The sequence below is a fragment of the Dama dama genome, chromosome 18 (assembly GCF_033118175.1).
Source record: "Dama dama isolate Ldn47 chromosome 18, ASM3311817v1, whole genome shotgun sequence".
Classification (NCBI taxonomy): domain Eukaryota; kingdom Metazoa; phylum Chordata; class Mammalia; order Artiodactyla; family Cervidae; genus Dama; species Dama dama.
In genome coordinates, this window is record NC_083698.1 from 8,704,423 (window position 1) to 8,726,873 (window position 22,451).

The following is a 22,451-nucleotide window of genomic DNA, read 5'->3' on the forward strand; positions in this document are numbered from 1 at the left end:
TTTGCATGAAATGTTCCCTTGGTAGCTCTAATTTTCTTGAAGAAATCTCTAGTCTTTCCCATTCTATTGTTTTCCTCTGTTTCTTTGCACTGATCATTGAGGAAGGCTTTCTCATCTCTCCTTGCTATTCTTTGGAACTCTGCATTCAAATGGATATATCTTTCCTTTTCTACTTTGCCTTTCCCTTCTCTTCTTTTCATAGCTGTTTGTAAGGCCTTATCAGATAACCATTTGGCCTTTTTGCATTTCTTTTTCTTGGGGATGGTCTTGATCACTGTCTCCTGTACAATGTCACTAACCTCCATCCACAGTTCTTCAGGCACTCTGTTTATCAGATCTAATCCCTTGAATCTATTTCTCACTTCCACTGTACAGTCCTAAGGGATTTGATTTAGGTCATACCTGAATGGTCAGGTGGTTTTCCGTGCTTTCTTCAATTTAAGTCTGAATTTGGCAATAAGGAGTTCATGATCTGAGCCACAGTCAGCTCCAGGTCTTGCTTTTGCTGACTGTATAGAGTTTCTCCATCATGGCAAATAGATGGGGGAAAATGGAAACAGTGATAGACTTTATTTTCTTGGGCTCCAAAATCTCTGCAGATGGTGACTGCAGCCATGAAATTAAAAGACGCTTGCTCCTTGGAAGAAAAGCTATGACCAACCTAGACAGCATATTAAAAAGCAGAGACATCACTTTGCCAACAAAAGTGGCTCTAGTCAAAGCTATGGTTTTTCCATGTATGGATGTGAGACTTGGACCATAAAGAAGGCTAAGTTCTGAAAAATTGATGCTTTCAAACTGTGGTGCTAGAAAAGACTCTCGAGGAAACCAGATGTGAAAGAGACACGTGCACCCCAATGTTCATCGCAGCACTGTTTACAATAGCCAGGACATGGAAGCAACCTAGATGCCCATCAGCAGACGAATGGATAAGGAAGCTGTGGTACATATACACCACTGAATATTACTCAGCCATTAAAAAGAATTCATTTGAATAAGTTCTAATGAGATGGATGAAACTGGAGCCCATTATACAGAGTGAAGTAAGCCAGAAAGATAAAAGACCAACACAGTATACTAACACATATATATGGAATTTTAAAAGATGGTAATGATAACCCTATATGCAAAACAGAAAAAGAGACACAGATGTATAGAACAGACTTTTGGACTCTGGGGGAGAAGGCGAGGGTGGGATGTTCTGAGAGAACAGCATTGAAACAAGCATACTATCAAGGGTGAAACAGATCACCAGCACAGGCTGGATGCATGAGACAAGTGCTCGGGCCTGGTGCACTGGGAAGACCCAGAGGGATGGGATGGGGAGGGAGGCGGGAAGGGGGATCGGGATGGGAAATACATGTAAATCCATGGCTGATTCATGTCAATGTATGGCAAAAACCACTACAATATTGTAAAGTAATTAGCCTCCAACTAATAAAAATAAATGGAAAAAAAAATTAAAAAAATAAAAAATAAAAGAAACACCAAAAAAAAAAAAAAAAAGAAAAGACTCTTGAGAGTCCCTTGGACTGCAGGGAGCTCAAAGCAGTCCTGAATATTCATTGGAAGGACTGATGCTGAAGCCTAAGCTCCAATACTTTGGCCACCTGATGCTGGGAAATATTGAAGGCAGGAGAAGAGGACAACAAGGACAAGATGGTTGGATGGCATTAACTCAATGGACATGAGTTTAACTCAGGGAGATAGTGAAGGACTGGGAAGCCTGGCAAGCTGCAGTCCATGGAGCAGCAAACAGTCGGACACAACTGAGTGACTGAACAACAATACAACGAATCACATGAAACAACCGAGGTAAGGGCTGAAGGTTAAAAGACATAAAAAGCACTACATCCTGGAACTAGAGATGGGGGAAAGCACAAAAGCAGGCTTAGGGAAACAAAAACCAAAATCAAAAAGGTGTAGGTGGAGCAGAGGGTAAGAAGCAGCTGGTGGAGGGCTTTGAACGTCAGAGGCTTGCATATCATCAGAGGACAACAGTGAAACCTCTGAAGAACTCCTGTTCCACCTCTGACCACAGCATCACCACAGCTGACCACTGCCACCTTCTCAAAATATTCTGTTCTCCTAGGTTCCATGGCTCCAAGCAGCCCTCATTTTTTTTTCCCATCTAACCTCAAAATTTGGAGAACCTCAGCCTGGGTCTCACACTCTACTCTTTGCTGCTTCTCTAAACCATTATCAAGGATTTAAATACTATTTGTATGCCATTGTCTCTGATAAAGCTGCAAAAAAAAGGAAATTAATTCTCTTCCAACCTCCATTCATGTATTCAAATGGCCTTTCTGGCATGCCTACCTGAAGTCCCCTCCAGCATTTTTTGTCTAGCTAAGGGCTTCTCATAAATACCAGTAAGCATTACTTGGTGCACAGTGGAACTAATTCACAGACAGAAAGTCTACAGGTTGCTTGATTCTCTTGTTCTCTAGCCATCCTATGGGGAGGCCTGCTTGGGCCAGGGAGGAACTGAACCCACTGTGAGTACATCCTCCGACAGAGCACCCCCTTCCACTACTGAACTTAGTTTTGTGGGTGCAAGCCCTATATTTGGGGCACCTAGTTCTCAAGAAACATGTCTGCCAGTACTCGGAACAATCCTGGCATTCTTCTGGGGAGGGTAGTAGAGTGCAGCCTCTCCTACTCGGGGAAAAAGGAGCCAGGTCATTGCCAGCTAATTCACAGGGGTGACAAGGTTGTCTCTATATACATTTCAAGTTTACCATGTCTAAACCTGCATCTTTATTCCTTCTATCTTAAACCCTTTCTTGCCCCTAACTTGTTTCATCTCGAAAGGTACTACCACATACCCATCATTCAAACTAGAAATCATAGGGTTACCCTAGAATTCCCCTTCTCCCTAATTCCTTACATCCAATGGATCACCAAATTCTACACAGATGTATTATCTAATATTGGCTGTCAGCCACATGTGGCCACTGAGTACTTAAAATGGGGCTGGACCAAACTGAGATGTGCTTTAAGTATAAAATACACATCAGATTTTGAAGACGTAGTACAAAAAAGAGAAAGGCAAGTATCTAATAATTTTTATATTGATTTTCTGCTAAAGTGATAATTTTTTCAATATATTGGGTTAAATAAAATATATTATTAATCTATTTCCTTTTACTTTTTTAATATGGTCACGAGAAATTTTTAAATATACATTTGGCTTATATTTGTGGTTCACATTATATTTCTATTGGATAGTGGTGCTGTAGAGTACATCCATCAACATTTTCTAAATCTACTGTCACCACACTGAAGGTTAGCACCTTCACCCGAGTCACCATCATTTCTTGCCTGAACTACTACAATGGCCTTCTTATTAATCTTCATGCTTCTCCAGTGGTTCCATTCTAACTGATTCTCTTTAAGCTATAGAAATAAATTATTTTAAAATGTAAATGTTATTATATTTCTAAATATTATTTACCTGCTTACTCTCTCAGTGGTTTCTTATTGTCCTTAAAATCCAAGTTTGCTATCACATGGACTTTGAGCCCCTACACACGACGATTCCACCTCTCCATGTCCCTGCCCATCACTCTCACACCTTCTGAAGCCTCTCAGCAGGCACTCACTCTTCTCCAGCTGCTCCTGGCATCCTTCAGTTCCGAAGACACGCCAACTACCAGGGTCTTCACATCCACTGTTCCCTGTGTCTGAAGTGTTCTGCACGGCTCTGCAGCTGTCTCCTCATTCAAGTCTCATCTTATGTTCTCTATCCAAGAGCTGTTTCCTTCACTTTTCTCAATTTACAGTTAGTTATTTGCATGCTTAACAGTGTACCTCTCTTCCTCCGCTGGACTGTAAGCTCCATGACTGACAGAGCCAGCTCTCTTCAGCCTACCAGTGTTGGTCAAGGAATTTATTTCAGGGGCAGTGTACAGAATATCTCAGAGTAGGGGTTGGTTAGAGGTGGAAAGGTTAGAGGTTTAAAAAATGGGTCCAAGAGTTGCCTAGAGAAGAATGTGCATGCTCAGTTGCTCAGATGTGTCTGACTCTTTGTGTCCGACTCTACAACCCCACAGACTGTAGCCCACCAGGATCCTCTGTCCATGGAATTTTCCAGGAAAGAATACTGGAGTGGGTTGCCATTTCCTCCTCCAGGGGATATTCCAGATTCACGGGTCAAACCTTCATCTCTTGTGTCTCTTGCATTGATAGGTGCATTCTTTACAACTGTGACACCTGGGAGGCCTTCTAGAGAAGAATATGTCAAAATTCAAGCTAATTGATACCAGAAGCTTCAATTCTGAATCATCTTTGGGAAAATTAAATTCAAATATATGATCTAGAAGTATTTAATGTCTTTTACATCTAAATAGTTCAATATTGGCCATGAGATCTAATCATTATTTTATAAGAATATTAATTTTACATGTGATTTGAAGATGATTCTCAAATAACACCTCTCCAAGTACTCCTCTTGTTTTCCTATCAGTCCTTTGATGACCTTTCCAGGAACATCTGTCATGCTGAGTGGAAACAATAAGCGATTCCTTCACCAAGCTCTGAACATAATATCACATGATAACCTGACAAACTCAGACCAGGCCTCCTTGGTTTTAGTCACTAAGTCAAGTCCGACTCCTCATGACCCCATGGACTGTAGCCCGCCAGGCCCATCTGTCCAGGGGATTTCCCAGGCAAGAATACTGGAATGAGTTGCCATTTCCTTCTGTAGGGGTTCTTCCCAACTCAGGGACTGAACTCATGTCTCCTGCATTAGCAGGCAGATTCTTTACCACTGAGCTAAAAGGGAAGTCCCAGTTCTCTTCCCTGTTGCTCTCAAATGGCATATTCCCTTAACCACAGTGGAGCTGGGTGGTCAAGGCTCAAATTTAATTAAAAATAGATTATAAATGGTGTGTGATTAGGGAGAATGTGCATAGTATATTTATTAGAATGTTTGAAACAGTTACAATAATCCAGCATCAAACACAACAGTACATAATCAGTATTCAGCAAATATGTGTTGAATTATTCATTTTATAGAAAGATTATTTTTCACACATAATAATGCATAAAAATAAGAAAGAAAACACTAGAAAGTTATATACCAAGTGCTATCTCTGGAATATGAGGATTATAGGTACTTTGCATGTTTTTCTATATTTTCCCAACATTGTGCAATTATATGATTAGTATGCAATCAGGAAAAAATGTTTTTATAAACAAACCAATGAACTATCAAAGCTACTACTTCACTCTTCCAGGCTACCTAGGGCCTCAATTTTGGCAGAGACTTTGATTGTGGTAACTACATAAATATTAGTCTGACTGGGAAAAGAAAGGAGAAGGGGGTGAACTTAGATTTCTGAGGGATCTAGTTGGTCAAGCCATTACCCAAGTGGCTCCTTTGTTCACTGACTCTAGGGAAGAAAGTCGCAGAGTACAAAGCAAAGCTTATCTAAACAGGTACTAACCAGCTGCAGAGGCAGGAAAAGAAAAAGCACCCTGCCCTGTATGATGACCATTCTGTTCTAGAGTTTGTTGTAAGTTTCCCGATGCCAGGTAGTGTCGACCAGAATTCAACTTGATGAAAGTGTGATGCAGACAGTAAAGACATGAAAGACAGCATTTAACTGCAGAGATTTCAACCTCTTTTGTAACTACCATAAAAATGTAGGGCATGCACTGTACATATGGTGCTTTACATAAAGGTGTTTTACTTTTATTTCCAACTCTACCATTCTCTTTTACACACTGATCCTCAAAACTAGAAGTGTTCGGCCAATAAGAGTTATCAATGAAGTCATCAAAACAGCTTGGGAAACCCAAGAGCACACACACTTGCATATGCAGGGTCTTCTCAACAACACAGAAACCAAGAGTGGTTAATAATGTGTCTGTTATATAACAGTCTTACAACAAAATCTGATTTCCTCACTTCAGACGGAATCATTAAAATCTTTACTAAAAACAAATAAGCAAACAAACAAAAAAATCCTCACATTTCAAAAGAATGAAAGCTAACTAACCATATCAACTGCAATCATGTGGAGACCACACTACCTTACGTGAGGTTTTTTATACAGACACATAAACACCCCCCAAGTTTAAAGATGAAAATTAAACAAGAGCAGAGGATCTGGCAGTACAACTGAAAAAGTTCAAAGACACGACTGCATAATACTAAGAGTTGAGATTGTGTAACAAACAAGAAAAGAACTACAAACTCAGGTTAAAATGCAAAAAGTGTCCTAATCATGTCATTTTGGAACTGTCTGAAACAACAGTAACATTTGCTTAAAAGGAAAGAGTAACCATTCAAGGAATATAGCTTTTGTATTCTTTAAGCAAACATTAAACTATCAGGGGAAAAAAACTGTATAAGAGTATCCATTTATTTCTTCCAGCTTGAGGCTGACAGAATCTACAAATGAAATGATCCCCTGCTAATTTTCTTGGTATTTAAAGGATTCTTTGCTTAGTTTGAATTATCAAGCCAGATTTATAGCTGATGTTAGAAAACTGTATAAACCAAATTGCTGTCTACAGTTCCCCCTGCAGTTCATGAGCTTCTGTGCACAAGTACACTCAGGACGACTAGGCCTTAGTTTTAATTTTTTAACAGTAACTATTTTTAGTTATCAATTAAATACATAATCTATAGAACTTTTAATTATTTTAACATACACACTCAGCTAAACTTTAATTCTGTGAATACATTATCGCATTTTAGCTAAATTAACAAGCTTTAGTCAAGTGTATCATGCTTACATGAAATGCAGTCAGATATCACTTTGGTCAGGAGAAAAAGCGATTCTGAAGAAGCTGAGCAAGTCTGTAAAGACACATTCCCATGTGCAAGGGAATAATGAGGACCCAAGTGCATACTTCTGCCACAGACACTTCAGCTGATGCTCAGAGTAAAACATGACAATCAGTGTTCCCCATCTGCAAGAAAGCAAGAAGGAGAGAAGGCCCCTAACTTGGGTGCATCGACACGAATCAGCTGCAAGTATACTGATGACCTCTCCATCTTGAACCCCTCTCCCCACTCCTGGCCTGTCTCTAGCTTGTCACAGTAATCTTTGATGTTCTATTTTAACTGTTTTATGGTGCCATGAATCATGCTCATATTAGGTGGTGAACTGAACTGATAAATACTGTTTATGTCCTGACTACTCCATTGACCGGCTGATTCCCCGTCTCTTTCCCTCTCCTCGGGTCTCCTCATTTCCTGAGACACAACAAAATTGAAATTAGGCCAATTAACAATACTACAATGGCCTCTAAGTGTTCAAGTAGAAAGGAAGATTAACCTGTCTCTCACTTTAAATCTAAAGCTTAGAGAGGAAGACCAACAGCTAAGCTGTGAATGCAAAGGAAATGTTCTTGAGAGCAATTAAATGTGCTACTCCAGTGAATACACAATGGATAAGAAAGTGACACAGCCTTATTGCTGATATGAAAAAGTTTTAATGGTCTGGACAGAAGATCAAACCAGCCACAACATTCCTTTAGGCCAAAGCCTAGTTCAGAGCAAGGCCCTAACTCTCAATTCTAACTCACAAAGGCTGTGACAGGTGAGGAAGCTGCAGAAGAAAAGTTGGAAGTTAGCAGAAGCTGGCTCACAGGTTTAAGGAAAAAAATGCTGCCTTTATAAAAGTGCAAGGTGAGGCAGCAAGAACTGATGGAGAAGTTGCAGCAAGTTACTCGGAAGATCTAGCTGAGATAATTAATGAAGGGGACTGCACTAAACAACAGATTTTCAATGTGGACGGAACAGTGTTCTATTGGAAGAAACGCATTCTAGGACTTGCATAGCTAGAGATAAGTCAGTGCCTGACTTCAAAGCTTCAAAGGATAGGCTGACTCTCTCATTTAGGGAATCATGCAGGTAATGACTTGAAGTTGAAGCTCATTTATCATTCCAAAGATCCTATGGCTCTTCCGAATTATGCTCAATCTACCCTGCCTGTGCTCTAATAAATCAAACAACAAAGCTTGACGGTGCATCTGTTTATAACATGGTTTACTGAATATTTTAAGTGCACTGTTGAGACCTACTGCTCAGGAAAAGAGATTCTTTTCAAGATATTACTGCTCACTGACATTGCATTTGGTCTCCCAAGAGCTCTGACAGAGATGCACAGGCAATTAATGTTATTTTCTTACTTGCTTAACACAACATCCATTCTGCAGACCATGGATCAAGCCACCATACATAGCGATTCCTCTGATACATCTGAACAAAGTAAATCAAAAACTTTCTGGAAAAGGTTCACCATTACTTTTAAGTGTAGTATAGCTGAATATACATATATATTCTTTTGCATATTCTTTTCCATTATGGTTTATTACAGAATATTAAAGATTCACCATTGTATTAATAGATGATATTAAGAATCTTCATAAAAAATTTAAATTGAAAAAAAAGAAACTTTTTGATTCACGGGGAGAGGTCAAAATATCAACAGTAACAGCAGTTTGGAAGAGACTGACTCCAATCCTCATGGATGACTTTGAGGGGTTCAAGGCTTCAGTGGAGGAAGGAACTGCAGACGTGGTGCAAATAGAGAACCAGGATTTGAAGTTGAGCCTGAAGATATGACTGAACTGCTACAACCTCATAAAACTTGAATGGATGAGAAGTTGCTTCTTATGGATGTATAAAGAAAGTGGCTCCTTTAGATGGAAACTATCCTTGTGAAGATGCTGTGAAGACTGTTGAAATGTCAACAAAGAATTTAGTCTATTACATAAACTTAGTTGATAAAGCAGCAGACTAACTTAAATTTTGAAAGAAGTTCTACTGTGGGTAAAATACTGTCAAACAGCATCACGTGCAACAGAGAAATCATGAAATGAAAAGTCAATTCATGTACCAAACTCCATGTTTGTTGTCTTATTTTTAAAAACTTCCAGTCACCCCAACCTTCAGCAACCACCACTCTGATCCGTCAGCAGCCATCAACATCCAGGCAAGATCCTCTGGGACTCCCCTGGCGGTCCAGTGGTTAAGACCTCGCCTTCCAAGGCAGGGGGTGCGGGTTGATCCCTGGTTGGGAAGCTAAGATCCCACATGCCTCATGGCCAAAAAACCAGAACATAAAACAGAAACAATACTGCACAAATTTAAGATTTTAACAATAGTGAAAGTCACTCTGTTGTGTCCGACTCTTTGCAACCCCAGGCCAGAATACTGGAGTGGGTAGCTGTTCCCTTCTCCAGGGGATCTTCCCAACCCAGGGACTGACTCAGGTCTCCGGCATTGCAAGCAGATTATTTGCCAGCTGAGCCACCAAGAAAGCCCAGATTCCAATGGTCCACGTCAAAAAAATCTTAAAAAAAAGAAAGACCCTCCAGCAGCAAAAAGATTGACTTGCTGTAGTCTCAGATGATGATGAGCACTTTTTAGCAATTAAGCATTTTGAATTAAGGTATATATCGTTTTTGTAAGACAGCATGCTATTGCACACTTAATAGACTATAGTATAAACATAACTTTCATATGTACTGGGAAACCAAGAAATTCCACGTGACTCACTTAATTGCAATATTCACTTCACTGCAGTGATCTAGAACCAAACGCACAATAATCTCTAAGACATGCTTATAATTCACTTTTTTTTACAAGAACTGACTCTTCCTCAGACTCAAACCTTAAAAGAGGACATGTTTCAAACGACTATATAAAAATAGATAAACAAGGTCCAAATGTATAGCACAGGAAACTATATTAGGTATCTTGTAATATACTACAATGGAAAAGAATCTGAAAAGGTATATATTTTGAATCACTTCATTGCACAACAGAAACATCATAAATCAACTATACTTCAAAAAATATTATATGTGTATGTGTATATACATTATATATTTATATTATATAATACATATTTATATATGTGTACTTATATAAGATTAATATTTTATATAAAATACTTACATTTATATAATGCCTGCCAGGCATTGCCCATTTGTTTCTACAAAGATTACAAAGGAAGTTGTCCCTCTCCCAACCCCCAAATAGGTACTGTATTTTACTTCTGTGCATCCCACACTCTCTTTGGCCACTGGCAACTACTGTTGCTATATCATCTCTCAAAAGTCCAGGTATAATCCTCATGACCAGCTGATGCCAATAAGCTTTTATTTCCTCTGCCCACCTCCCTCAAGTTTCTTATAAATTGTTACACTTCAAATCAGTATCTCACAAAGTGTTCCTAAACAAGTCAGAAAAAAAGGGACTTAAGGGGGTTTATATCCCCTTCTTCCTTCAAAGCCAGTAAAAATGCATCAAGTCCTTTCATCACATCACTCCGACCTCCTCTTTCCCCTCCCTCGTCCACTTTTAAGGACTCCTTTGATTACACTGAGCCCACCCAGATAATCTGGGATAACCTCCCCATCCCAGGACTTAAACCATAACAATAAAATTTACTCCCAATCCTACTGCTGTATCTATACAATAGATTATTTGTCAACACAGAAGAATGAAATACTGATACACAGTGTAAGAATGAACCTTAGAAACATGTTAAGTGAAAGAAGCCAGTCACCAAAGGCCACATATTGTATGATTCCATTTATATGAAACGTTCAGAATAGGCCACTTTATAGAAAGATCAGTGGTTGCTTAGGGCTGGGAAGAAAATGGCAACCCACTCAAGTATTCTTGCCTGGGAAATCCCATGGACACAGGAGCCTGGCGGGCTTCAGTCCATGGGATCACAAACGAGCTGGGCACGACTGAGCGACTAAACAGGGCTAGGAAAGCAGGAGGGGGATAATGCGGATTGAGTGCCAATGTGTACAGGATTTCTTTTTAAAGGGCATGAACACATTTTAAAGTTAGACTGCAGTGATTATTGCATAGCACTATAAATATTTTTAAAAGCTGCGTACTTTGAATTGTGTAATATGGGAATGATGTCTTTAAAATGCTACTGTAACTATTTATTCTGGCTACCACTAAACAGTTATTGTGTGCAAGAAACCTTAGAGGCCCTATATCACCTAATTCTTAACTCTGGGAGGTCCATTTCTCATCTTATAGATGAGAAAATAGGTTCAGTAAAATTAAAACATTTACACAAAGTTACAGAGCTAATCAGGAATAGTGCCAGATATATTTCTCTAAAAAAGTGTCTCTAAAGTCCATGCTTTCTAAGTTATGCCATGTTTGCCATCAAATAGTTTATTGGAAATAGTTGAGTATCATTTACATACAAATGGCCTTGAAAAAACATGCATTTTGTTAATATCACTGGTGGGAATAACCTTTTTGACGTATCAACGATAAAAAATAAGGCTTGACACAGGGAATTATACCCATTATCTTGGTGTGTGTGTGTGTGTGTGTGTGTGTGTGTATCTGTATCTATAATGGAGTATAATCTGAAAAAAAATAACATTGAATCATTATTCCGTGATCATGAAACTTAATACTGCAAATCAACTATATTTCACTAAAAGAAAAAAATGCTTCAAAGGTTAAGCGTCATGTGTTACTTAATTCAAAATCCATATCTAGAAAACAAATGCCTCTGGGGAAAACTGAAAGTAATTACAGTCATATAATTGGTTCCTTCTCTTTCAATTTATGCAAAGCTAGACCGAGAATGTTTTCAAGATACAGATATGTGTCATTTTTGAAATTAATGCCTCTAGAAACTTTTGGCTCTCTATTTATATTAGTAGAAACACCAGCAAATTATAGACAAAAACCATCATTTCTTTAAACTACATTCATTAAGCAAAAATATTCCTTTATTTAGACTTACATTTAGTTTTTCATCCATATATTTACAGGAATTTACAAACAGTAACTTACTAGCCATTCCAGAAAGGTAAGTGGACCAAAAAAGTATAAGAGGAAGAAATACAGATATGATACTAATGGTATACTTCACCTGAATTACTAAATTATCTATTTAATTGTTACATTAGTCTATTTGTTGCTGGAACAAATTATCACAAACTCAGTGGCTTAAAACAGCGCAGGTTTATTATCTCCTGGTTCTACAGGTCTGAAGTTCGACAAGGGCCTCACTGGGCTAAACTCAAAGTCCCGAGTTTCGCCTCCCTCTCTGAGCACTAGGGGAGAGCGCTTCCTCGCCTTGTCCACTGCCGGGGGCCACCTGCACTCCTTGGTTCCTGTCCCCTTCCTCCTTCAAAGCCAGGAACAGTGGGGCAAGTCCTTCTTCCATCACATCACTCTGACCTCTCCTTTTACCTCCCTCTTCACTGTCAAGGACCCTTATGATTACACTGGGTCCAACCAGATAAGCCAGGATAACCTCCCCAACCCAGGACTTCCAATTAAGGTTCTTAAATCATATCTGCAAAGTCCTTTTGTAATATAACAAAACATATCCACAGGTTCTGGGAATTAAGACATTGAAATCTTTGGGTTAACTATTATTCTGCCTGTCACAGTTGCCCCTATCTTCAAAGAAATCAGGATATACCCACAGGAAATTTAGCCTAAACTGGAGGAGCCATGAGGCATACTAATGATTTAAATGGAGTATGTAGAATTTGGATGAAGAATTCCTCCTCTGTGTTGTCTTAGTTCTACTGACACTGTATTTTGAAGATGAACTATAATTAGATATATAGAATAACAGGAGAAATAGTTGCTATTCAAAACCATGATAAGAAATAGAACTATCTAAATCAATCTCTCAATTTTTAAACAGGAACAGAAGCCAAAAAAGCTTATTTTGCATTTTCTTTCTACACATTGTTCTGTCATAGCACTCAGCAATGACCATTAATACAATATCCACAGCCTATATCATAAAATTGGATGTTGTACTATTAATAATTCGAACTACAGAAGAGGTAGCTGGGAAGACTATATACTTGGATATACTGACAGTGAGTTTTTATGAAACTTTAAAATAAAATATCCAAAGGCACACTACATATGTATATGTGGTTAAAAACACAAATCTCTCCTTTTTGAAAGGTCCAAATTCAAAATGAAATAATATCACTATATTAGAAGACTGACTTTTGTTTAATTCTCCAGAACAATGTTCTGCTCAATATATAACTTTTTCAACTTAGCATTATATCTTTTTTGACTCCAAGACAGAAGGCTGATGTTTGATGTACTCAAGTCATAGCCAATGTTTACCAATTCTTTGATTCGACTCTTTAAAGTACTTATGCTTGAATCCAAAATCCGAGGATGTTCAATTATTTGTGAGATGTTAACTTTTTCTTCTATGAGGCAGTCTATTTTATCATTAAACTTCTTCTCTCCCAAGAAGATCACATCTGGATAGCTTAAAACAAACTTCCGTATCTCTTTCGCAGTACACCCGAGAGAGATCAGTTTTTCTTTGATATTTCTGTAGCTTCTTCTCATACAGTCACTGGAAAGGTCTAGGATTTTAGCTCCTGGACCACATATCAGACTAAGCAGCTCCTCGTTATTCAAGCAGAACGTGGACTGTAAAAATTCAATATTAGTTTTTATCCGTTTGGTGCTCTGAATTAAGATGAAAGGGTTTTTAAAAATTATCTTCCTGACAAAATCTGTGGGACCATTGTGACCCAACGACAAACAGACTTCTTGCAAAAATTCAACCATCTGTTTATTCAGATTAAGACTATTGGAGAAGGTACGCGGGGCATTGGTCAACAATCGACAAAGGTATTTATGGGTCAGTCCAACTGAGTAGAGGAACTTTATGTTATTCTCTAAGTTCAGGTTGTCACTGGACCGAAAAAAAGATTCAGGAGAACGTTCCAAAATATTTACAATTTCAAGGTCTGATGTCACAATTCTTCTCCACAGATCCCACCGATTTGCAAGACTTTCAGGCGTCCGAGTCATGGCTCGTGGGTATCTTGATATGATGCTAGCAATCACTTCTTTGCTGGCTCCTTTAGACAGAAGGAATGTCTGCAGGTCCTGCTCATTAGTATCTGTTCTGTTAAAAACTCCAGGCTGTCGCTTCCTTGCCATGTCAACATCTACTCCCATGGTAAGTAAGTTATTCAGCAGTTCCTCATTTTCCAAAGGTTCACTGTCTGCGTTATCACATTTCTTACCGAAAAGCCTAAATGAAACTGATTTAAAGATGATTTCTGTTGAAAATCGGATCATCCAACATCTTGAACCAAAGAGATAGTTACTTCTCACATACAAGAGGTTTCCTGGCGCCATAATGGTCAGGTAGCCCAAACCGTATGGAATGCTGTACAAAACAACATATACAGTATTACACAAACACACATGTTAAAACAGCTAACACATTTTATCATGATCCTGTATTGTGGTCATTTCTGTAAGAAAACACTAGAGATCCAGCTCTCCTGATTCTGTGATAACAATCTCCCCACCACACCCCCACTCCCTGGCTCACCACTTCCAATTATCTGTGGGCCAGGGGCCACTTCTAGTCTTAACACAAATAAAAGCAGCACACAGCAACAACACTGCCCCAGAATTATTCTTGCCTTTACTTACTGTTTGGTCCTGCCTGCACTGGCTACCCAAAACCAACTGCCCCTTTGCATCTCTGCTTTATCTAACTGCTTTCCAAAGCTTTGACTTATTTTTACTAACACATGCTTTCAATTCTGCCTTGTCTTCTAACTTCCCAGATTCTTGGCCTTGCATTTGCCCACAGATACCAGCCTTCTTTGCCTCTTGCTCTCACTTTTTGGTTATCAAACTTTAAATCTAGCCCTGAAAACAACACTTCATACTACGTTATTTCCACCCTAAACACCTTTTTCTAGGTTCATGGTATTCTTTAAAGCCATCCTTAATTCTTATCCTACATGCATCTCTGGTCAACAGCCCTGATCCCAATCTCCATGTCACTCAATTTACCCTAATGCTCCCTCAGTTGTTGGGTTAACCCAACAACTCCAAACCGATTTTCACTTCATTATGACCCAGTTGGGATATTTCATACACAGTGTCCACAACATGTGGAATTATACAGAGAAGTGAGATGTACATATTTAAAAACTTACTTTTGCCATTCTCCTTACCACCATTTTACAGAAGACTAACTCAGGGCTCTCTGCATCTGCTTCACAATACATATAACTTTGATCAAAAGATTAAAACCTTGACAACTCATTTTCCTGATCATTTAGAAATGGGACATAAAATGTATGAACTTATACATGACAATAATCATAGGTCCCTATTAAAACAAATATCTCTGTTTATAGGAAATATTTTAACAGAAGAGCAACAGAAAAGTTTTTGTCTTGCTATCCAAATTGTCAGATGATTTATGCTCCTAAATTGCTTATGGTCCGAGTCATACAATACACAACACTTTTTTGTAAAGTGTTGTACATAATACTTTACCAGTACTTTCTCCTTTTCAGACTATATAGCTGTGACAAACTGCTCTTAATTTCTAATTACTTACAATGGGCTCTTAGTACTTAAAAGAGGGTTCTCCCTCTTCCTCTCTCCTAATTAAGCATAAAACAAAGAATAGAGATAAATGGCTCCAACTCACTACTACTATCTCTGGGCTTGATATGCTGCTTTCAAGATCCATAAAAGAAAAGTTCCTCTGTGCCTATCCTTTTAAAATACTCCAATTTAACAAGAACTTGGATTATGCCTACTGGCTGGGAACATTCTAATAACTCACATAATCCATTAATCCTCAAAGAATTAGGAGAAGATTCCAAAACTATAGATTCAAGTAACATTCTCACAAAGTAAACAGGAAACAGCAAAAGCATGTTTTAAGACTGCCCTATACCCTGAGTTCATTATTCTTCATGTCTTCATAATAACATATACTCTGTAACTATATAATCTTCCAAAAATACACGAAGACAGAAACTTAAAAGTAAGAACCTAATTAAAGAATGAGGCTTTACCTTACCCAGCTCAAAAACCTCCTCTCTTCCAGATGCTCAGGGTGACCTCTACTGGATAAAGGGGCAGAACACTGACAGCTCTAGATAAAACCAGTGCTTTCCAAAGAGTGGGTATGAGACGATCCAATGGGATATAGGAAGAAAACAGTAAAGCTCTAATTTATACTTGTCTTGGCCTTTTAAAATTTCTACTTTTTACATGTTTCATAATTATACAATATAGTAATAACAGTACCATAAGACATGTATATAACTAGTCAGTAAATATACATATGTTCAAGGTATATTTATAGACCTTTTTAAAATTAAGATTATATATGATCAAAAATGTCTAAGACTACTCCTTTAGACCACATTCTACTCTTGAGAAACAGAGCTGAATGAGTCACAGTAAGTTCAAAAGAAATTCTACTGACGACAAACTGAAAGTAAAAATATATGCCAAACATCTTAACAAGACAGTAAGAAATTAAGACTTCTGGATCTGTTATAGGTGGATTTGTCTTTGTGTATAATTCATTCTCCGTGGACATACCTTTCACACAAATTAACAAGTCCAAAACCAAACTGAGCATCTTTCCCAGCCCCCAAACAAACGAGCCCCCCTCTAATTAATGAAATCACCATTACTCTCATAATAAAAGATGTGAAAGTAAGCTTTGCTTTTTTTTCTTGTCCTCGAACCCAGAGTCATTCATTCATGTAGACTCTGCTTCTTCAGTATCTCTGAAATCCAATCTCTCTGCTCTTCGCTAATTCTCTCACTCAAGATTATCAGTCGCTTAACTCCTTTCTCTAATATCAGTCACTCAAAAGTGCCCCCCACGGAACACTTATGAAACAAACATGTGGTCATGTCCCTCACTTCCTGATTAGACACCTCTGTAGCTCTCCCCTGGAAGGTAAAATCTTCAGACTGGCCTTTCTAGCTAGCTCTTCTATTTTGCAATCTCACAATGAAACACCATTGCCTGTTAAGTCTCTGGTCCTAGACATCCTTGACCATTCTTGTCTTCCCGAGTTTTTAAAGCCACTCTGTCTTTCAGAAAGGCCCATCCTCCTAAATCTATCCATAGTACAAGATTCCATTCAAACAGTATTTTCCCACAACTCTTTAACTTAACAAGTACTTCAAGGTGAAGTGAATCATTTGTTTTATAGTAATTCATTACTAAGGAGCCTAAAATTAAGTCTTCTATTTAAATAGGAAAAAACTGAACTGGCCACAAAAATTTGGTTTTGATTACAATATTATAAATGAAAAAGTTGGAGCTCCCCCCCCCCCCCCACTATCAATAGTATGGGCAGGATCAGCTAAACCTAAAAACAATGGTAACTAACATCAACAATTGGTAAACATAGGAAGACATAAGACTTCTAAATATCACTGTTGGAAGGGAATTTGATACCATCTATTGTATCTTTCAACCCAGCATTTCTACTTCATGAAGATTATCCAAAGGAAATGAAGGACAAGAATGCACATTTGTTACTTCACAGAAAAAAAAAAAAAAAAAAAAGATGAGCATTATAATAGTTTGTGGGAGTAAAAAAAGAAGGAACCCAAATGGCCACTAAGAGCAGAATGATTTAATAAACAGTGGTACGTCACTACAATGAGGCTTCCCCGGTGGCTCAGAGAGTAAAAAACCTGCCTGCAATGCAGGAGACCTGGGTTCAATCACTGGGTGGGGAAGATCCCCTGGAGAGGGGAATGGCTACCAACTCCAGTATTCTTGCCTGGAGAATTCAATGGACAGAGGAGCCTGGTGGGCTACAGTACATGAAGTCACAAAGAGTCCCACAAGACTGAGTGATTAACACACATCAATATAACATTACACAGCCTACTCTTTAAAAAGAGGCAGATCTAACACAATAAAAAATATGTCCTAGGCATTCTAAGTGGCAAATTGCTTAAGAGTGTGGCTAGGATAATATCACTTGCATGAAAAGGGGAGAGGGGATAAAAACGGGGGAAGTTATTTTTCAGGTTTCAACACAAAAAAAGTTACACCTGCTAAATATCAATGTTATTTTACTCTTTTAGCACCCAATATCCCTTCAAAATAGTCCTATGACACCTAGTATGGTGAATAAATATTTAAGCAGCCTAAAGCAAGTAGTATCAACTGACTCAATCTATAAATTTAAAAATAATTAATATTCCAAGTTATTTCCATCTGTCTCTCAAATTGACATTTTTAATTACCAAAGCCATTACTCCAAGCGTTAAAAGCCAAAGTTAACAAATACACGGAAAACCTCTGTACTTGTGAGGTCTAAGGGATAAAAGTGAGTTTATGTTCCCCTCTGCTCACAATTCCCCGGACAAGGGGGCTTTGGATGGAAATGGGTAATCTCTGGTTACACGGTACTGCATTCCAGTCAGTCTTTCGACAAAAAGAGCTAAGTTTGAAGATCTTTACAGAAATTCATTTCTCACCTCATCTGTCTTAAGGACAGAGGACTTTGCGTTCCTCCAAAAAGCGGAAAAATAGTTGTCCCTAGAAACAGAAAAAATAAAGAAAGGGGTACAAAATGTTGTCAGGACTCCGTAATACAGAAAAAAGATCAATCTCACTTAACAGTGCATAATGTTTTCGTAAAATGCATAATTTTCAGCACACTAAGCATCTCTCAGAGATATTGGGAAGAAAATGCTAAGTACAAGCCCGAGGATAAAGGGAAAAGGCAGCAGAAACACGAGCATAATTTGCAAAACCCAGAACTAAGGGCTTCACAAACATCATCTTACTTAAAAGGTAGGCATTATTCCTAAAATTACAAAATGAGAAAAAGTGCCGAGCTCCCTTACTAGCTTGACTTAGCTGGTGGAAGCAAGTTTCGAACCTACGCGGGTCTGTAACTCAAAAACTCTACGGGTATTTCTACGAGTTCCAGTCCGCCGGTTCTTCGGTCCCTCGTCCTCCCACAAGGAAAGTCAACCAGGGGCTGCGCGGGAATGGGACTCAGTTACACATCACAGCCACCCAGACCCGACTCTAAAAAGAAAAAGCACAGCAGCACCGAGTCACCAACCTCAACCTGGAATACAACAGGGCACGGGAAAAACCCTTTCCTGTCTCTTCTGCAGTCTCGCGAGAAATGGAGGGACGGAAGTGGACAGAAATAACTTCCGGTGACAGGCCGCGCATACATGTGACGTCACGCCTCTGGCACCACCCCTCCCCCGCGGCCGCGCAAAGCTTTTCACAGCCCGACGCTGGGTCCCGGCAGGGGGCAGCAGGAGACCGCGGTGAGCGCCTTCTGGGAGTATTTCGGGGGGCGAAACGGGACTCGGGGGAGCCTTCCAGCCATCCGGCCAGAGGCCCTGAGTTGCTGCTAGACACCGACATGAAATGGGAAAATCACTATTATATACATGAATTTTGTAGCGTGATAGGTTGATTACGCTTATTTATGTGATAACATGATGTAGATGAAAACTTCAGCGTTTCAGTTCAGTTCTATTCTGTCGCTCAGTCGTGTCCGATTCGGCGACAACATGGACTGCAGCACGCCAGGCCTCCCTGTCCATCACGAACTCCTGGAGTCCACCCAAACCCATGTCCATTGAGTCGGTGATGCCATCCAACTATCTCATCCTCTGTCGTCCCCTTCTCCTCCTGCCCTCAATCTTTTCCCAGCATCAGGGTCTTTTCAAATGAGTCAGCTCTTTGAATCAGGTGGCCAAAGTTGAAGTTTCAGCTTCAACATGAGTCCTTCCAATGAACACCCAGGACTGATCTCCTTTAGGATGGACTGGTTGGATCTCCTTGCAGTCCAAGGGACTCTCGAGAGTCTTCCAACACCACAGTTCAAAAGCATCAATTCTTCGGCGCTCAGCTTTCTTTATAGTCCAACTCTCACATCCATACATGACTACTGGAAAAACCATGGCCTTGACTAGACAGACCTTTGTTGACAAAGTAATGTCTCTTGTAGGGACTTATATTATCAAAGATTATTTCAAACTTAAGCAACATCATGGTTTGTTTTCATTGATGTCTTGTAGGCGATTAGTTCTCCTGAAGAGATTAGTTCTTCTGAAAATAAGTTCCATATTTCCTATCTAAAATTTTCTGATTACAAATATATCTTAAATGCATATTATAAAATGCTGAATAAGAAAAGTATAATAATGGTCAGATAAGAATGGTGTATTATTGATTCATTTTTTTCTTCTCATATTTTTGCAAAGAGGTTTACTCATTAAGGATTAAAAATATTTTTCAAATTCGCAAAACATTGTCATTACCTCCAGTAGGAGAAATGACTTGGTTGCCATTGGCATTGCATTAGAATGGAATCTTTATGTACCTTGCCTGTGTTTTATTCATTATTCACTATACCCCCCACCCTGTTTTCAGGATGAAGGGATATGGTGAAAATTAAGACAAAGCCCTGCCCTCCTGGACTTTATTTCCAAGGTAGGTCTCATTCTCACCCTGAATGTCTGCTTATCTACATGCTTCCCCAAGACCACAGGTGACCCAAGCCTCTACTAAAATGATGTAATTAAGAAAAGAAAGTGTGGTTGGAATCACTGGGAACTGTGTGTGGGAGAAGACCAGTGGCAGGGAGTAAGCAATGATGAAGAAACAAAGAGGAAAGGGGATGAGGTGAAGTAGTAGCATGGTAGAAGATAACTTTTCCTAGAAACTGTTCTAAAGTTTTTATCTTTCTGAATTTGTTATAAAGGCTAAAGTAACTCAATTTTTAAGTCAAATTTATATTGTCATTATTGTCATGTATCTCTTTTTACAGTTCTCTTCCTTTTCTGCAACCATGGCAATATAAGATCATATATGTGTTTCTTTTTTAAAATAGGGGTATAGCCAAAAAATGTCCAACCTACCACACAATTGCACTCATCTCACATGCTAGCACAATAATGCTCAGAATTCTCCAAGCCAGGCTTCAACAGTACGTGAACCATGAACTTCCAGGTGTTCTAGCTGGATTTAGAAAATGCAGAGGAACCAGAGATCAAATTGCCAACATTGTTGGATCATCGAAAAAGCAAGAGAGTTCCAGAAAAATATCTACTTCTGCTTTATTGATTATGCCAAAGACTTTGACTGTGTAGATCACAACAAATGGTGGAAAATTCTTCAAGAGATGGGAATACCAGACCACCTTACCAGCCTCCTGAGAAACCTGTATGCAGGTCAAGAAGCAACAGTGAGAACTGGACATGGAACAACAGACTGGTTCCAAATAGGGAAAGGAGTACATCAAGGCTGTATATTGTCACCCTGCTTATTTAACTTATATGCAGAGTGAAGTGAAGTCACTCAGTCGTGTCCAACTCTGCGACCCCATGGACTGTAGCCTACCAGGCTGCTCAGTCCATGGAATTTTTCAGTCAAGAGTACTGGAGTGGGTTGCCTTTCCTTCTCCAGAGGATCTTCCTGACCCAGGGAACGAACCTGGGTCTCCCACATTGCAGGCAGATGGTTTACCGTCTAAGCCACAAGGGAAGCCCTATATGTAGAGTACATCATGTGAAATGCCGGGCTGGATGAAGCACAAGCTGGAATCAAGATTGCCGGGAGAAATATCAATACCTCAGACACGCAGTCAACACCACCCTTGTGGCAGAAAGTGAAGAAGAACTAAAGAGCCTCTTGATGACAGTGAAAGAGGAGAGTGAAAAAGTTAGCTTAAAACTCAACATTCAGAAAACTAAGATCATGGCACCTGGTCCCATCACTTCATGGCAAATAGATGGGGAAACCATGGAAACAGTGTCAACTTTATTTTCTTGGGCTCCAAAATCACAGCAGATGGTGACTGCAGCCATGAAATTAAAAGACACACTTACTCCTTGCAAGAAAAGTTATGACCAATCTAGACAGCATATTAAAAAAAGGAGAGACGTTACTTTGCCAACAAAGGTCCGTCTAGTCAAAACTATGGCTTTTCCAGTAGTCGTGTATGGGTGTAAGAGTTGGACTATAAAGAAAGCTGAGTGCTGAAAAATGTTGCTTTTGAACTGTGGTGTTGGAGAAAACTCTTGGGAGTCCCTTGGACTGCAAGGAGATCAAACCAGTCAATCCTGAAGGAACTCAGTCCTGAATATTCATTGGGAGGACTGATGCTGATGCTGAAACTCCAATACTTAGGCCACCTGATTCGAAGAACTGACTCATTGGGAAAGACCCTGATGCTGGGAAAGATTGAAGGCAGGAGGAGAAGGGGATGGCAGAGGATGAGATGGTTGGATGGCATCAACAACTTGATGGCCATGAGTTTGACCAAGCTCTGGGAGTTGGTGATGGACAGGGAAGCCTGGCGTGCTGCAGTCCGTGGGGGTTACAAAGGGTCGGACACGACTGAGCAACTGAACTGAACTGATCGTTGCTTTACAGTGTTGTGTTAATTTCTGTGGTACAACAAAGTGAATCATCTATATGTATACATATATCCCCTCCCCCTTGGACCTCCCTCCTACCCTGCAATCCTCCTATCCTATCGTCTATGACATCGCAGAGCACAGAGCTGAACTCCCTGTGGTACATAGCTGGTTCCCATTAGCTATCTATTTTACTTATGGTAGTGTATACATGTCAATCCCAATCTCCAAATCA

General features: G+C 39.4%; 1 protein-coding gene and 1 long non-coding RNA gene across 6 annotated transcripts; one reads left to right on the top strand and one right to left on the bottom strand.

The window, feature by feature from the left end:
• Nucleotides 1-11,730: 11,730 nt before the first annotated feature.
• On the bottom strand, nucleotides 11,731-18,967 carry MTERF1 (mitochondrial transcription termination factor 1). 5 transcript variants are annotated; one of them, XM_061164858.1, is made up of 4 exons: nucleotides 18,898-18,966; nucleotides 18,302-18,362; nucleotides 15,861-15,951; nucleotides 11,731-14,192 (listed from the first exon to the last, which is right to left on the bottom strand). In XM_061164858.1, the coding sequence occupies exon 4, from the start codon at nucleotides 14,159-14,161 to the stop codon at nucleotides 13,004-13,006; it is 1,158 nt and encodes a 385-aa protein (XP_061020841.1). In that variant the 5' UTR covers nucleotides 14,162-14,192; nucleotides 15,861-15,951; nucleotides 18,302-18,362; nucleotides 18,898-18,966; the 3' UTR covers nucleotides 11,731-13,003. The 5 variants fall into 5 exon arrangements, with proteins under 5 accessions (XP_061020841.1, XP_061020842.1, XP_061020839.1 ...); XM_061164859.1 differs by lacking the exon at nucleotides 18,898-18,966 and adding an exon at nucleotides 18,674-18,883; XM_061164856.1 differs by lacking the exon at nucleotides 15,861-15,951 and having other exon boundaries at nucleotides 18,898-18,967.
• Nucleotides 18,968-19,037: 70 nt separating this feature from the next.
• Nucleotides 19,038-20,776, top strand: LOC133072736 (uncharacterized). The gene is made up of 3 exons (XR_009696804.1): nucleotides 19,038-19,114; nucleotides 20,229-20,288; nucleotides 20,689-20,776. It is a non-coding gene; the product is annotated as an uncharacterized LOC133072736 (long non-coding RNA).
• Nucleotides 20,777-22,451: the final 1,675 nt, after the last annotated feature.